Source organism: Gossypium hirsutum, chromosome A06 (genome assembly GCF_007990345.1).
Source record: "Gossypium hirsutum isolate 1008001.06 chromosome A06, Gossypium_hirsutum_v2.1, whole genome shotgun sequence".
NCBI classification, from domain to species: Eukaryota; Viridiplantae; Streptophyta; class Magnoliopsida; order Malvales; family Malvaceae; genus Gossypium; species Gossypium hirsutum.
This window is the reverse complement of record NC_053429.1, coordinates 36,930,975-36,948,671: the sequence shown is the minus strand read 5'-3', so window position 1 is coordinate 36,948,671 and position 17,697 is coordinate 36,930,975. Positions and strand designations below refer to the sequence as shown.

Sequence of the window (17,697 nt, the reverse complement as noted above, 5' to 3'; positions counted from 1 at the left end):
CAAGATAAGCTCTTATTTAGAGGAAGAATAGACCCTGTCTAAGAGTACATTTATCATAATTAAGCTGAGTTGATTGCGTGCCTAGAAATAGGGTAACAAGATTTTGCCGGATTAGGGTGAAACCTAATAAAGGGATTCATAGATCGAGTTAATGCAACCCTAGAGTGTTAATTAGAGAAAAGTCTCAGTTATTCAATCTAGGGATTAGACGTTATTAGTCTTGAATAGGGATAATAACATAACTTAGGGATCTCTACGGAACAAGTTGAATGAATAAATCATCCAGTTCGGAGCCAGAATAACAAGTAAAGTCTAGGTGGATTTTTCCTTAGGTATTGTCTTAAGTCAATTGATTTTCCCAAAAGCAATTCCCCAATTCTTTTCTCTGTGCGTCCTTAGTTTAGATAATTAGTTAATTAAAATAAAACCCCATTATTCTTAGGCTAGATAATAAAAAGACAGTCATTACTAGTACTTTTAGTTCCTTTGGGTTCGACAATCGGATCTTGCTAAAACTATACTACTTTTCTATAGGTACACTTGCCTACATCGCGATAATAGTTAGTTCAAGAACGAGTAATTATAAATATTTAAAACCTATCACGAAACCCCGCAATCAAGTTTTTGGCGTCATTGCCAGGGAACTAAAATATTAGGAACACCAAATTTTTATTACTTTAGCCATTTATTTTTCTTGCAATTTAATTTTATTTTATTACTAATTAATTTACTTTTTCTTTCTCTTAGCAAGTTTTTATAGTTTATGACTAGAAGAAACCCGTCGGGACCATTACTTTTTGACGAAGAAATCGATCGCACAGCTCGTAGAAACTAAAGAGAAATAAGGCGCAACTTAAGATATACAGAAAACGAGCAAGAAGATGATACTCAACCCCCAACCGGAGAGATGGTTGAAAACCAAGGCAATCAGCTACCTCCTGCAATTGCGGCTAATCAAAATCCTGCTCCACGTACTATGTATGACTATGCTAAACCTTCTTTAACAGGAACTGAGTCAAGTATAGTTAGACCTGCTATTGCTGCGAATAATTTTGAACTAAAACCTAACACAATTCAGATGATACAGTAGTTTGTTCAGTTTGATGGTTTGCAGGATGAGGATCCCAACACTCACTTGGCGAATTTTCTGGAGTTTTGCGAGACTTTCAAAATCAATGGTGTTTCTGATGATGCAATTCGTCTTCGGTTATTTCCTTTTTCATTGAGGAACAAAGCTAAACAGTGGTTGAACTCGTTACCACGAGGGTCAATTACTACTTGGGAACAAATGACCGAAACTTTTTTACTAAAATACTTTTCGCCGGCTAAAACGGCTAAATTACATAATGATATCTCTTTTTTTGTGTAGATGGATTTAGAAACACTTTACGATGCATGGGAGAGATACAATGACTTACTGAGAAGGTGCTCTCACCATGGGTTACCGCTTTGGCATCAAGTACAAACATTCCATAATGGTCTGAATCCCTCGACTCGGCAAATGGTTGACACAGCTACTGGCGGAACCATCAACAACAAAACACTTGAAGAGGCTTATGAATTCATTGAAGAAATTTCATTAAATAACTATCAGTGGCAAGTCATGAGGACTAAGCCAACAAAAACAGCCGGCGTTTATAATGTCGACTCAGTTACTATGCTGTCAAATTAGGTAGAACTTCTCAACAAAAAGATTGATGGTTTACTTGGTTCTACGCAGGTACATCCAGTAATGAGGTGTGACTCAATGGGAGGAGGTATGCATACAGAATATCAATCCTTCAATCCTTCAATCCTACAACCGAAGAGGAACAAGTCAACTATATGGGTAACAATAACTTTAGATCTCAAAATAACCCATACAGTAATTCTTATAATGCAGGTTGAAGGAACCACCTAAATTTCTCCTAAGGTGGTCAAGGGAATCAAAAGCCATAAAATCCTTAGGGTTTTCAACAGCCACCTTATGAACAAGAGAAAAAACCAAACCTTGAGGAGATGCTCTCTAAATTTATCTCGTTGTCAGAAACCCATTTCTAAAATACCGAGACAGTACTTAAAAATCAACAAGCATCGATCCAAGGACTCGAAACTCAGATAGGCCAGCTATCCAAACTAATCTCTGAACGACCACAAGGTAGCTTACCAAGCAATACTGAACCTAACCCAAGGGAACACCTCAACGCAATTAGTACTCAAGATAAGGAAGGATTCATTGCGCCTGAGCCAGAATTGATGCAAGAAATTGTGGTGAGCAAAGGTAAAAGTGAGGTTAGTCATAACAAAACGGTGAATGAAAAATATAGACCTCGTGTCCCATATCCTAACGCGACAAGGAAAGACAGCTTAGACGAACAATTCGGTAAATTCCTTAAACTTTTAAAAAAATTACATATTAACTTATCGTTTATTGAAGCTCTGTCGCAGATGCCGAATGCAATGAAATTTTTAAAAGAGATTTTAGTAAATAAGCAGAAGTTGGACGAAGCGTCGCATGTGGAGCTAAACGTAGTCTGCTCAACTATTCTACAGAATAAGCTACCCCACAAATTGAAAGATCCAGGGAGTCTTACAATTCCTTACTTAATTGGTAGTTTAGATATAAATCATGCATTAGCTGATTTAGGGGCTAGTATTAACGTCATGCCTTACAAAATGTTTAAGCAACTAGGTCTTGGGAAACCTAAACAAACTAGGATGAGCATTCAATTGGCAGATAAAACTATAAGATTCCCTAGGGGTATTATTGAAGATGTACTAGTAAAAGTAGATAAGTTTATATTTCCCATTGATTTCGTTGTTCTAGACATAGAGGAGGATAATAACACCTCTTTGATTTTAGGGAGGCCTTTTTCAGCAACTGCTAAAACAATTATTGATGTTTGCACAGGTGAGCTTACACTTCGTGTGGGAGACAAAACGATCACCCTTCAAGCTCGTAATTCTGGCATCACATCGAACATTGAAGGTAATGGTCCACACCAATCTACTTAAACTGACAATATGACTTTGCAGAAATTGAGCTTCAAAGAAGTTCATGAGCCATGTTCCAGAACTGATAGAGGACACATTCATGAAGAATGAAGGCTACAGATAGAGGAGCTAGACGAATGGCGAGCACATAAACCGAGAACACATGATAAACCAAAACTACACCAAAACGAGCCTGATACCTCTCCAAATCAACTTAAGGTTGGTGATAAAGTCTTATTAGATGCCGTAGATCCCTATATTGTCACTACCACACCAAATGAGGAAATCCTCTTACGGTACTCAGTATTTTTCCATTCGGTACGGTGGAGGTCAGTCATACTAGGTTCGGCACTTTTAAGGTAAACAACACCCGCTTAAAACCTTATTTTAATGAGACTGATAGCAGGAATGAGGAGTATAAACTCCTCGAACCACCATGGCCATACAACGGAGAGGTAAGTCGAGCTTAGACTATAAATAAGCACTTCTCGGGAGGCAACTCGAGCACTAACATTATTAATTTCTTTAAATTTTGGTATTTAACTCCTAACCTACTAATAGAGATCTTGAATACAAGTGTTTCCACAGAGACACGGCCAAGCACACGGGTGTGCTTAAGGCTGTGTGAAAACAGGGCAAAAGATTTCCCTAACACGGGCTACGATAAAATGCCACGACCATGTGACATGGTCGTGGTCAAGCCTGCCAAAACAACACGGGCGTGTCACACGCCCGTGTGGAAAACCTGTGGTTGAAACTGAGAAACTAGCACGGGCGTGCGACACGCCCGTGTCTATCACCCGTGGACAACACTATCAGAATGACACGGGCGTGCGCAAACCTACACAACCGTGGGAGAAACGAACCCCGTTAGACACGGCCATGCAACACGATCTTGTAGCCACACGGCCTATACACATGGACGTGCGAGAAGGCCGTGTGACGACATCACAATTCGTGACGAACACGGATGGGACACGAACCACACAGGCGTGTGCTACGGCCATGCCACTTAAAAAATTAGAATAATTATTTTATTTTATTTTAATTTCTCTTTTATTAAGTTTTTAAGATTCATTCGTTTTTAAGCTTCATTTGTTCTCCTTTTCAAAAAAAAAAGGGGGGGCTTATCTTTAGAATCCAGCTTACCATCCAAAGTATCTCTACTACTTGATCTCGCCAATCCAAGGATATCATCCGTTCTTAATACAGGAAGTTTCACTCCTCCCTCTATCTTATTTTTATACTCTAATATCTCTCTTTGTACATTGAGGGCAATGTACATTTTAAGTGTGGGGGGTATTCATGTCACTACCAGAAAAATCCCTGAATGATCACCTTGTTCTCTTGAAAAGCTCTCATATCATATTTAGGATAAATTTTAATTGATTTATGATTTTGATTGATATATCTTGAATTAAAACATAGGCATTTATGCATTGATTGTTTAAACCTTAAGACATTAGAGAATCAAGCATGATAAGTTGATTTTTAAGAATTTAAAATTATAGGTTGTTTCCCCAAGTCTAGGTATTCCTTTGAATTGGAATTCACGAGTCTAAACATCAAAAAGCCATAATTTTTTGTGAGATTTTTGAGCCTTTTGAGCATCTATTAATTCTTTCATGCTCACTTTTATTATTGCTTTGAGTGCGTCAGTATTGAACTGTTATTCTAGAACATGCTTGATTATGCATGTCGAGACCACATCATTTGATTTGATATATCAAAATGATTAAGGCACTTAGGATTAACCCACTCATGCCATGAAAAGCCTACCTCCACGATTAACCGCTAGTAAACCCCCTTGAGCCTAATAAGCCATTTCTTGTGTTACCCTTAATATTAACCTTTAACCCATTATTATTGAAACCCCCCAATTCAATCCCTATTTTTGTCGAGATTTGAGTTGAGGAAATTGCTTAGCTATGTCTTGTTTGTAAAAAGTTAGTCTATGAATATTTAACTTGTTCTTAAAAAAAACTATGTACATATATTAGTAATTCCATATTCTGAGAAGAAGCTCTGTTGTACGCAAGTGAAGATTAACTCTTTTTCTAGTTAGGCAATTTTTTAATTCAATCTCGATTCTAACCCTTTCTTTCAGCTTGTGACCACACCCCCTAACCAAGCCGCACTACAACCCTCTAAAGACCTTTTGATTGATGTATCATCTTAAATTATAGTGGTGGAGATTTGATTTTCATGCAAGCCTATGGTAATGACTTTTCATTATTGACTATTGAGTGCTTCATTTATCGTCCTTAAACACCTCGAGTGATTTGCGTGAATCTTTAGTGAGGATGTGAAACTTTATGATATTCTGAATCAAAGGTAATTACTTAGATGCGGAGAGACACCTATGTTTGCATGATTAAATACTCAACTTGGAATGTTTGAAACTTTTATATTCTTTTAGTTGAATTCTCAATGTATGATTACCTATGGATTATTTTTAGATATTATCGATAAGAATTATAAGTTGAGGAGAATTTATTTTAATTATGAGTTGAGGATTTTGCTTCAGGACAAGCAAATGCTTAAGTGTGGGGGTATTTGATAAACCGTAAATTATACATATTTTTACCCCATATTTAATGCATTTTATGGATGATTTCTCATTAGAATTGGTGAATTCAACGCTCCTAATGCTTTAATTTCATGTTTTATACTTAGAAGAGCATGTGAGAGCAAAAGGAACGAGAAACGGGCCAAAAGTGGAGAAAATGGGCCAAAGTATGAAATCAGCATGGCCTGGACCTCCTCACACGAGCAGACCACACGGCCGTGTCAATTTGGCAGGCTCGAACACGGCCTGAAGTAATCGAACACGGGCATGTGCCACAAGCGTGTCCCTGCCGAGCCCAAGTTGAGTCCAATTCGGAAAAGGATAATTTTGAGGGCTTCTAGGCATTCCAAAGCCTATAAATACACCCTATAGGAGGAAGAAAAGGGACACGGAGAAGGGGGAGTAAGGAATTACTCCAAGGAAGCCGATTGATCCATCTCAGAAGTCAGATTCATCATCAAGACTGAAGATCTCTCCTCAATTTCCCTTTAGGAGTTTTGGGTTTTCTTTATGTTTTGTATTCTTTATTCTTCTGAGATGTTTTCTTATTTAGTTATGAACTAAATCCCCTAAATACCTAATGGGAATGAAACCTAAGATGAATCTTGTTATTATTTTCTGAATCGTATGATAAATATTTAACTTGTTCTTAATTATGTGTTCTTAATTCTTGTTTTGATATCCCAGGATACTAATTCAAGATAAGCTCTTATTCAGAGGAGGAATAGACCCTGTCTAAGAGTACATTTATCATAATTAAGCGGAGTTGATTGCGCGCCTAGAAATAGGGTGACAAGATTTTGCCGGATTAGGGTGAAACCTAATAAGGGGATTCATAGATCGAGTTAATGCAACCCTAGAGTGTTAATTAGAGAAAAGTCTCGGTTATTCAATCTAGGGATTAGACGTTATTAGTCTTGAATAGGGATAATAACATAACTTAGGGATCTCTACGGAACAAGTTAAATGAATAAATCGTCCGGTTCGGAGCCAGAATAACAAGTAAAGTCTAGGTGGATTTTTCCTTAAATATTGTCTTAAGTCAATCAATTTTCCCAAAAGCAATTCCCCAATTCTTTTTTCTGTTCATTCTTAGTTTAGATAATTAGTTAATTAAAACAAAACCCTATTATTCTTAGGCTAGATAATAAAAAGACAGTCATTACTAGTACTTTTAGTTCCTTTGGGTTCGACAATCCGGTCTTGCTAAAACTATACTACTGTTCGATAGGTACACTTGCCTACATCGCGATAATAGTTAGTTCAAGAACGAGTAATTATAAATATTTAAAACCTATCATGAAACCTCGTGATTAATATATCTTTCCCATATTATAAGCCAACGCATACTAATATAATCAAGAACCAAATTACTAGTCAAGTAACTACCTTATTTTATTTTCAGCATATAACCGAACATATCCAACAACTAAACTTAATTATTAAAAATCAACTTTACATAAGTATCTAATCTTAGATTGAATCACATTCAAATTATCCAAATATTCTATATATATATATACTTATTAAGGCCAATACATTCATATCACTTCCAAAGTCATTAATCAATTTTAATACTCAAAACACATATCATAAATGCCTCTCATCCATAGCACACAACATGATAATCAAAATAAGCTCAACCCATAATTTAACCAAAACCAAACTCAAGCATAATAAAACACCTACCAAGAACATCATCTATTCATAATACTTAATATTTTAACTAAAACGAATTTAACCCACAATCAAGCATAATTGAATTAACAAAACCAGCTCGCTAAACATTATAATTAGGCACATATGAAACCAAGTCTAAGCATAATTAGCAAGCCATTTTCGCATGGCTTTATATACATAACCAAATTCCACATTTCAAAACTATGTTCCAGCTTATACATGCCATAGTTCAAGTTCAACTATTTAAATACTGAAGTTGTGGATAGTGTGATAAACTTTGCTGACGATCCCCGAGCTTGTAACTTGAACCCAAGAAATCTATAAGATAGAAACACACATAAAAACACAGGGTAAGCTTTTAAAGCTTAGTAAGTCATAGGCAAATAAACAACTCTATAACATTATCAACTGAATTAAACCAAGACAACTTATAATATTATAACACATTTAAATCCAAACATATAAGGTTCATAATATATATATAAATATTCATTCATAAAAGTCACCTTGACTGAATGCTCATATCACCAAATTATCATATTACCATTTAATTTCCAAAGCCAAACAAATTATTGTCAACTTAATTCACATACACACAAACACACAAACTTATGAGTCATAATATACTTCTATATACATATATAAACTATGTAATCGAATACACATAATCACACATGCAAAATTTTAATGCTCATTTCAATAATAGTTTCAAGACCGAATACACTTACCTTATTTTAGGTAACAACAAGCTAATTCATACATGGCTATTTAGCTCGTTTTACACATTCGATCTCAACTCATCTATGCCTGATGAACCATTCGAAATTGGATAGGACACTCGAATAATAACATATATATCGTACAATGCCAACATCCTAGACGTGGTCTTACATGTAATCACAAATCGATGCCACTGTCCCAGACAGGGTCTTACTTACACACATATATCGGAATCACATATCGATGCCATGGTCTTACTCGCACACATATATCAGAATCCTATGTCATGACATATGTATCCTAACTATTCCTAAGGTTCATACGGCGCTTTCGGACGTCGTAACTCGGTTGAAATGAATTCGAAAATGTAGTAGTCAAGCCTTTTCATATTCGAACATAACAAATCTAAATTCATACCTTTCATAACATAATATATATATAGCATTTAACTACAATTAAACACATCTATTTGCTCATAAACTTACCTCGGACGTTATAAAATGGAATAGGGCAGCTAGTCAACGACTTTCGTTTTCCCCTGATCTATATCCGATTTCTTTGGTTCTTGATCCAAACATATTTAAATTAAGTTCATTCAAACATATTTTCATTCAATTTAGTCCAAAAACACATATATGGAAAAATTACCATTTTACCCCTAACATTTATAATTTTTACAATTTAGTTCCTATTACACAAAACACAAAATACACCAAATTTCTCCATACCCAAGCTGGGCCGAATATTACCCATGTCTATACAAGCCCATATAATTCATTTTCACATTTTAGTCCCTTAAATTATTATTTTTGCAATTTAGTCCTAATTACTCAAAATCATCAAAAACTCCAATACAAAATATGTTAATCTAAAACATATCTTTTATATTTCATTATCAAACAACAAAAATCACAGGCTCTCAACAATGGCATAACTCAAAATATTCATCAAAATCAAAAATTCAAGCATGAGTTTTGTAGTACTTGAAGTAACGATCTCAAAAACGTAAAAATTATCAAAAACCGAGCAAAAACGAACCTTGATTGAGCTTTCAAAGTGCCGAATACCCTAGCTTCTTTTTCTTTTCTTTCTTTATTTGTTATTTCTGTGGATGAAACAAGAATATGAACATTAATATTTAATTATATGTTTTATTATAACATATATAAGTTATTAACTATTTTACAAATTTAACCTTTTAAAATTAATATAAAACCATTATAACATATGCCTATTACCGTCCAAAAAATATACTAATGGAATATTTACAACATAAACACTCCAATTTAGAAAGCCATTAACAATTAGGTTCCTTTTCGAAATGACCACCAAATTTCCCTTTTACGCAATTAAGTCCTTTTATTTAATCGGATACCTAAACGACAAAATTAAATCACGAAAATTTCATAGATATAAATTCACACAAAATAAAAATAGAAAATAATTTTAAAATAATTTTCTAACTTGGATTCGTGGTCCCGAAACTACCGTTCCGATTAGGGTCTAAATCGGGCTGTTACAAACAGCATGTACCAAGGATCAATACTAGTTTTGGAGTCCACTTTTGATGATTTTGAGTTTATGGCATTAGAGGTTCTTAATTTAATTATGCATATATGTGTGCAATGGTCTAATTATATGGAAATGATGGTATGTTATGAAACTTACATGATGTATATATTACAAACTATGAGTTGCTTACATGCCAAGTAAGCTTATTTTGATGTTTGAGTTGGTAATTTTGTGGTCAGGTTGGTGGTCATATGTGAATGTGTTTGATAAGCATAAATGGTGTTTGAAACATGAATTCTAAATCTCATAAGTCTTGGAAATGATTTGGTAGGGTTTAATACCAAAATAAGTTATTACAGGGTAATTTTTGTAGTGCAGGAGTTAGAGGTTCGATACCTCTACTCTAGCTACCTATGTTTAGCAAACAAAATTTAAATTTCTTCAGTAACAGGTTTAGGTACCGATACCTTAGATCATTGGTATTGATACCTAAGCCCTAGACAGGATTCCTACACTATTTTGTTGCAATTAAACCCTTAGGAACTTGTACCTAGCCTCAAACACCTCTAGATATTTAGGAATTGTTTTAAAATGCTCTCAACTTGATTTTAAAGTCTTATAATTGAATTGCTTTAAAAGGTTTGCAATAAATGGCGTTTATTTTGATTTCTTAATGCACTTCAATGTATATGATTAGCCAGAGTTGTTCAAGTAACAAATGTGATATTTTGTACTCGGATCAGGCGACTGGGTCGGGTGCGAAATGCCACATATTAATTTTTAATTAGTTTAAAATAATATATTTTTAATTCATTATTCAAATTGTTAAATATAATTAAAATATATTAACTTATCTAACAATATAATAAAAAGAAAAATTCAAATACCATATTAAAATATTGATATTTTGTAGTTCAATAAAATTTTTTTGATAATATTAACAAAATATAATCAAAACATTTGTACTATTTTCAACCTACAACGTAAATTTTTACATCATGTAATAATTATTTGAAGTAATAAATAATAAAAATTATTAAAATATATTAATTATTTTGATAATTCAAATATAATACTTATAAAAGTTTTCTCTTATCAAAGCATTAGTTAAAACAATAAAAAAAATTGATATATTGTAAAATAAACTCTTCACTATTTAATTTTTATTTTTAATTGTTTTAATAGTCAATAAATTGACTATAATAATTTTTAAATAATATATAATTAATATGTAGCAAAAAATATCAAGTAAAAAATAAAAAAAATTTTAAAAATGATTGTAAAAACTTTTTTAAGTAATAATTTTTAATTAAATTATAATTATTTTTAAATATATAATTATTACAAAATTTATTTTACCTCAAAATTTTTAATTAATATTTCTAAATTAAATATTATAATTATTTTAAGTGTCAATATATAAAAATAAAAATATTTTTGTGAATTCAAAAATTTTTTAAACTCATATTTTTATATATATATCATGGAAAATATCTTATCACTGTACCGTTGGTTATTATTAATATTATAATAAGATGTATATATATACATAAATATATAATTTTTGGTTGCTGTGGAATGATTGTTTACTGACGAACGTGGTAAAGGTTCATAGGGGTATGTCTGAGGATGTGCATTGCCTTTGGTGCGGGGTTGCTACAGAGACTGCTATGCATGTTGTTCGGGATTGCCACTTTGCGAAAGGGGTGTGGCACTCCATCGTCCTTGGGTCATGGACGAATGCTTTTTTATGGCTCGTTGCAGGAGTGGCTTCGGTGGAACATGCAGAATAGGGGCAGCATAGAATGGACGGATGGTGAATGGCCGGCATTGTTTGCTGGCGCCTCTGGAAGAGCCGGAACGAGTTAGTTTTCCGCAATTCCAGCAGCAGCATAGATGAGTTAGTGGTGTCGACTGTTGAATGGGCGCGTAGCATGGCTAACATGAGTCTGCATGAACAGCTATCGGGTGGCTAGGCAAGTCATCACTCATCACCGCTAGCGCCCGTCGGATGTGGGCTGGTTTAAGGCCAACACGAACAGGGCGTTCTCGAGTAGCGGTCGGGCAGAGGGGTTGCTCGAGAGTTGGTAGGTGAGTGGCTGGTTGGTTTCGCTATGAAGGTTCAAGGATTGTTGACTTTTCAAGTTAAAGCCCGAGCTGCGTACAAGGGTCTCTGGTTTGCTTGCGATAGGCGTTTAGAGGAGTTGAACTAGAAAGCAATAATACGCTTCAGATAATGAGTTGTCTTGATCAGCTATACCAACGTTCATGACAGGTTCAGATGAGATATGCTCGGCAAAAACATGTAAGTAAAGATAATGGCTTCTCTCTACTTTTAAGTATTGACATCAGTCGTGTGTAGTCTCTATACTAATTTGTTTTTGCCAAAGGAATTTAAATAATAAAAAGGACAGACAAAAAGGTAGTTAGATTTACAGGCTGGTACTATAATCATCAATAATCATCATTACTACTTGATTATATTAACAGTCACAAGTCCTTTCAGTTGTCGGTGGAGGGACATTTATAAATTTCCTTTTATTTCCTTAAGTTCTCAAAATACATTTTTTTAATATGATTAAACATCATATAGTAATAGCAAAAAGAAAAATTAATATAAAAAAAATTAGTTTGCTGACTTTTGCAGTGCGAGGGTTAAACTTGAGCTACTAAATATATGCTATTTTATATCTATTTTAAAAAATAACTTTTCAACTTAAATTATAACCAAATATATGAGAAGATAAGTAATTGTGATCATAAATTTGTTTTCTTTTTCGAAATCATAAAATTTTAATAAGTGAAAAAGTTAAAATTGGTGTAGAATTTAATATTAAATTAATAAATTTGTGTAAAAGTAATAAAAATAAAATTTAAAGCCGTAAATATTTAAAAGCAAAATTAAAACGTGAATAGATTATAACGAAGTTGATCTTTTTCCAACATCTGACATGAAAAATAAATAAAATATTGTTATATTATTTATGTAAGATTTTTTAAATGTGGTTTGTTGTGGAATGCACTGACTGACATTCAAATGCAAGAGGTTTTTTTGTATGGAATTACATGTCGGTTATTGGTAGGAGGATTAATATGCATTAAGTTTGGTTGTTTAAGTTTTGATTATTAAATTTTTATGATTTAATTAAGTTAAGTTAGATCCGATTCTGATTAATTGAGTCAAATTTTTATAGTATAAATTCTTAAAAATGAAATAAAATTTGTCCACCGAGTGTTAGCACATAGAAATGAGTTTAGTTCAATTCAATTCATTTTTTTTAAATCGTTCATGTTAATTCAAATAAGTTTGATTCTTAACTTTTCATATAAAATTTGAGTTTTGAGTTTTTTTTTTTAACTTATTTTGATAAGTGAGTTTTATTTTGTAACTTTTGAATTTTTTAAACTAGTTTTAAAGTATTTTTCATGGCTATTAAAAATTAATAATTTTTTAAGTAAATAAAATTAATTAATAACTTTTGTATTGCATTTCTTTAAACAATATTTTTATATAAAAAAATCAAGTTATTTATACTATTTAAAATATAAAATATTTAATTTAAAATCATAAAAAATTAAAATTAATTATTCAATTAAATTAAAAAATTCAGCTCTGTTTAATTCGAAGAGCCACGTTTTTTAACTTGTATCCTACAAATCATCGAAACACCACGGTTCAAATTGATCTTTAATTTTTTATTTTTGTGATTGATATTGCAATAAGTAAGAGGTCATCATGAGTTTATGCGTGCTTAAGAGTTCAATATCCTCTAGTTTAAGGATTAGAGAATTTATGAATAATTTGGATTTAGATTATCTCAATTATATATTAGTTTTGAGTTCAAATAATTTTAAGTTTAGGTAATTTGAGTTTTTTTGTCTCGAATTTATTTTTTTGTATCTAGATATGTTCGGTATGAATCATTCAGGATAGGTCATTTTCAGGTTAAATAAGTTCAAATTATTGAATTTTTATAACTAAATTAAATTAAATTTATTTTAAATTTAAATTAATGGGATGAAAATTTAAATTTAAATAATTGCATCGAATTTAAATTTAAATTATTGGGGTCAAAATTTTGAGTGGATCTTAAAATTAAAAAAGGGAAATGGTATCAAACTATAGAGAAAAAAGCCCATAAAGAGGCCCATTCCATCAACATAAAGAAAACACACCTTAAACAAAAAAGATAACATCCTTCACTACATTAAAAAAAAAAAACAAATCAAATCTTGATTTTTCAGCATCCACATAGAGAAAAATCCCCCCACATTCCGATCTCCGATCTCCGATCAATTCTTCCACCATTTTTTCCGATCCGGGCACCTCTCAAAACCCCAAAAACAAGCAATGGGTAAAGGCGGTTCATTGAGCGACGGCGTCATCAAGAAGATCCTTCTCTCCTACACCTACGTAGCAATCTGGATCTTCCTCAGCTTCACCGTCATCGTCTACAACAAGTACATCCTCGACAAGAAGATGTACAATTGGCCTTTCCCAATCTCTCTAACCATGATCCACATGTCCTTTTGTGCCTCCCTTGCTTTCCTCCTCATCAAGGTCTTCAAAGTCGTCGAGCCCGTCTCCATGTCTCGAGACCTTTACCTCTCTTCCGTCGTCCCCATCGGCGCTCTTTACTCCCTCAGCCTCTGGCTCTCCAATTCCGCCTACATTTACTTGTCCGTTTCCTTCATCCAGATGCTCAAAGCGTTGATGCCCGTCGCCGTGTATTCCATCGGCGTCCTTTTTAAAAAAGAAGGGTACAAGAACGATACGATGGTCAACATGTTGTCAATCTCTTTTGGGGTCGCCATCGCAGCATATGGGGAAGCTAAATTCGACACTTGGGGAGTGATTTTGCAGTTGGGAGCTGTTGCTTTTGAGGCTACCAGGTTGGTCATGATCCAAATCTTGCTTACTTCTAAAGGGATCACCTTGAACCCCATTACTTCGTTATATTACGTTGCTCCATGCTGCTTTGTTTTCCTTTTGGTCCCATGGGTTTTCGTTGAGTACCCAGTTTTGAAAGAAACATCGAGTTTCCATTTCGATTTCGTCATTTTTGGGACCAACTCTATATGTGCATTTGCTTTGAACCTAGCTGTGTTCTTACTTGTTGGAAAGACCTCTGCTTTGACCATGAATGTAGCTGGGGTTGTCAAGGACTGGTTGTTGATTGCCTTCTCTTGGTCTGTCATCAAGGATACCGTGACACCCATCAACTTGTTTGGGTATGGACTGGCGTTTTTGGGTGTTGCTTACTATAATCATTCAAAGTTACAAGCTTTGAAGGCCAAAGAAGCACAGAAGAAGACTGCACAAGCAGATGAAGAAGGTGGGAGATTGTTGGAAGAGAGAGAAGGTGAAGGAAGTGGTAAGAGCAGTGAATCTCAGGATTAGATCAGTTCATGGTTCGTACTTCATATTAGGATTATGAAATATGGAAGGGATGTTGCAAATAAGGGCTAAAGGGAGATATTTTGGTGATATGATCCAAAAAGAGCTTGTATTCAATGGCAAAAAACATTGAGGGGATAATGCATTGTGGGTTTTGCTATGTTGTTTCTTTCTATTTTTTAGGTTTACTTATTATGGCCATTTCTTAGTAAAAACATCAGGGGTTTGAGATCATATTTGTTTCTTATTGCACCGGTTAATGTAGGTTAGTAGAGGAAGATGAAATCTCAAAGGCCCTGTATCTTGTTTTTTTTTTTTTTTTGGCTTCCATTGTCTGTTCTTTTTGTGTTGTTGACAAATGTTTCATTCTTGGAGTTTTAATCCTTAATTTATTCATTTATGCTACTTTGTGTTGCTTAGGCGGTGTAATTTTGGCATGTTCCTCTTACACCTATATTGGTATGATGCTTTGAATATGATTGTGGATTTGAGTATGTTGGCATGATATTGATGCTGAGATTGTTATTTTGACAATAATCCAGTTACTGAGTTTGTGGTCAATTTTTATACAAGACCCTTGTACCATGTGGTTTTGGCTGACTTAAGCCCTCTACTATGGTTTGATAATTTCAAATTATGTATTTTCAGTCCTAAGACCCTTTTTTCCTTTTTGAGTTAATCTCACGTCAAACAATTTGATGTAGCATAATATTTTTTAAAGTTGGTATTTTTTTGTATAGAGAAGAACAAATTGGAGTCTTTGATTATGTTCTTATGATATTGATGCTGAGATTGTTATTTTGACAATTAAGTTTTGTATTGGTATTTTTTTTTTTTACATAATTGATTCCTAAATTTGAAAATTATAAACCAAATACCTTTTTCGACCTAATTAATACTTGCGCCACGGTTACTATAAAAGGAAAAATCATTTAATTTAAATTCTTTTCAATTTTCTTTTACTTTTTATTAACATAAAACTTTTATTAATTAATTTACTTTTTCTTTCTTTCATTTAATTTTTCACCAATGGTTTCTTCTTCTCGTTGCACTATCGTTCACCATCACTATCACCAAACTTTGATCAGTCGTCTTGCTCCTTCGCTCAAGCTCCGACCAAGCACCTAACCCAAAGCTCTTCACAAACCTCCACCATTGTCACAACGGTCAAGCAAGTATACAAAGTAACACAAACATACAAACCAACAATAAATAGCAAAAATACTGTTAGGATATTATTAGTGGATATTATCTTTTAAGAATATGTTGTATATTATTGTATATTTTTAGGCATATATTTAAAAAATTATTTAGAAATATATTATATATTTTCCTATCTCTTGTCATGATATGAGCTTGGTGTTTAACTTAAATTATTTTTTTCATCGTTTTTCAATGGCTGGCGGTGATTATACTTCTCCACCACCATCATCACCACTACTTAAAATTGAACATAATTCACTATTATCACTACTTAAAATTGAACATAATTTTCTGTTTTTCTTGGATTTTCAAGATCGACCTGATGATTTTATTACTCCTTTTTGGTTAAAGCTTAATAATTTCAACGATTAGGCTTATGTTATTTGCATCGCTTTATCTTCTCGGCACAAACTTGAATTTGACACTAGTATTATAGATCTTATTCCCCTTACTCGAAGGATGATTAAGTTATTATTCATTGTATGCTTATGTCTTCGATTCTCAATACTATTGATCCAGAAGTAATATCGATGCTTTCCAATTATGATAATGTGATGCATAGAAACACAATACCATAAAAAATTTGACATGGAAAAGAAAAGCAGCAACATCCAACGAAGAGTAAGATCGAAATCTGGGTCATCGGGGTCTTGAATCTCCGAGTCTCCGTTCGAGAATCCCGATGGTGGGAAGGCAAGGAAGACAAAGGGGAAGCCGTTACTAGATTGGCGAGCCCATCTAACAACCAACAACGTAGATCGGATTTAAGGTAGTTTGAAATTTGAGTATTGATTCATGGATTTTGAAGCAATGTTTGTGAAATCTGAACTAGGGAAGGGATAGAGGAGGCTTTGAGCTTTCTTTTGGTGGCTTTTGATCGATGGTCCGAAGCAGAAGTGCGACGGTGCAACACTGGAGAGGCGACTAGTTTTTGAAAGAAAAAAAGAAAAACGAAAGCTTTTTAGGTTTTTTTGGGAAGATGAAAAAATCAATTAATTAAATATTTTATCTTTGATTAATAAAAATTAAAAGGGGGTTAAAAATGAATTTAAATGAACTTAAAATAATACATGTAGCGAAATTTGAATGGTTGTTTAATACACGTGGCATAATATAATTGGATAGAGATGCAAAATTTAATGGTAGTTAATTAAGTACCTAAAAGTATATTAACTTATTTGTGATATTCAAGTTAGGTATCAATTATATTGAAAATAATATTTAGATACTAAGTAAATATAAATTGTTTACTTTAAGTAGATCTGTATATATTAGTCTTGAGTTCATGATATACTTGATGGTTAAATTATAAAAAGATCCTTGTAGCATGTGTTTTTGGCTGATATAGAAGTTGCTTAGTTTCTAATATTGTAGAGTCCAAATAGCTTTGTTGATCTAGTAATGCAACTTGACAGTTTCATGTGTCAAAGGAACGGGAAGTAAAACGGTAAAAGTAAATAGAGGAGGATTATGTTTAGGCTTTTTTATTGAAAAAATAGATAAATTAGTTTTTATATATTTCGAAATGTATAAAGTAATCACTCTCGTAACTATTTTTGTTAAATAATAATATGGAAAGTTATTTTTTTATCACTCAAATATTAATTTTTTCAACTTAGTAACTAAACTTTTTAAAATTAAA

At 33.2% G+C, this 17,697-nt stretch overlaps 1 protein-coding gene and 1 non-coding gene across 2 annotated transcripts; one reads left to right on the top strand and one right to left on the bottom strand.

Annotated features, from left to right (window-relative positions):
* Positions 1-1,337: 1,337 nt before the first annotated feature.
* On the bottom strand, positions 1,338-1,443 carry LOC121231113 (small nucleolar RNA R71). The gene has a single exon (XR_005929181.1). It is a non-coding gene; the product is annotated as a small nucleolar RNA R71 (small nucleolar RNA).
* Positions 1,444-13,636: 12,193 nt separating this feature from the next.
* LOC107962900 (probable sugar phosphate/phosphate translocator At5g25400) lies at positions 13,637-15,257 on the top strand. Its single transcript, XM_016899453.2, has one exon. It carries the CDS (start codon positions 13,806-13,808, stop codon positions 14,853-14,855), a length of 1,050 nt encoding a protein of 349 aa, XP_016754942.1. The 5' UTR covers positions 13,637-13,805; the 3' UTR covers positions 14,856-15,257.
* Positions 15,258-17,697: the final 2,440 nt, after the last annotated feature.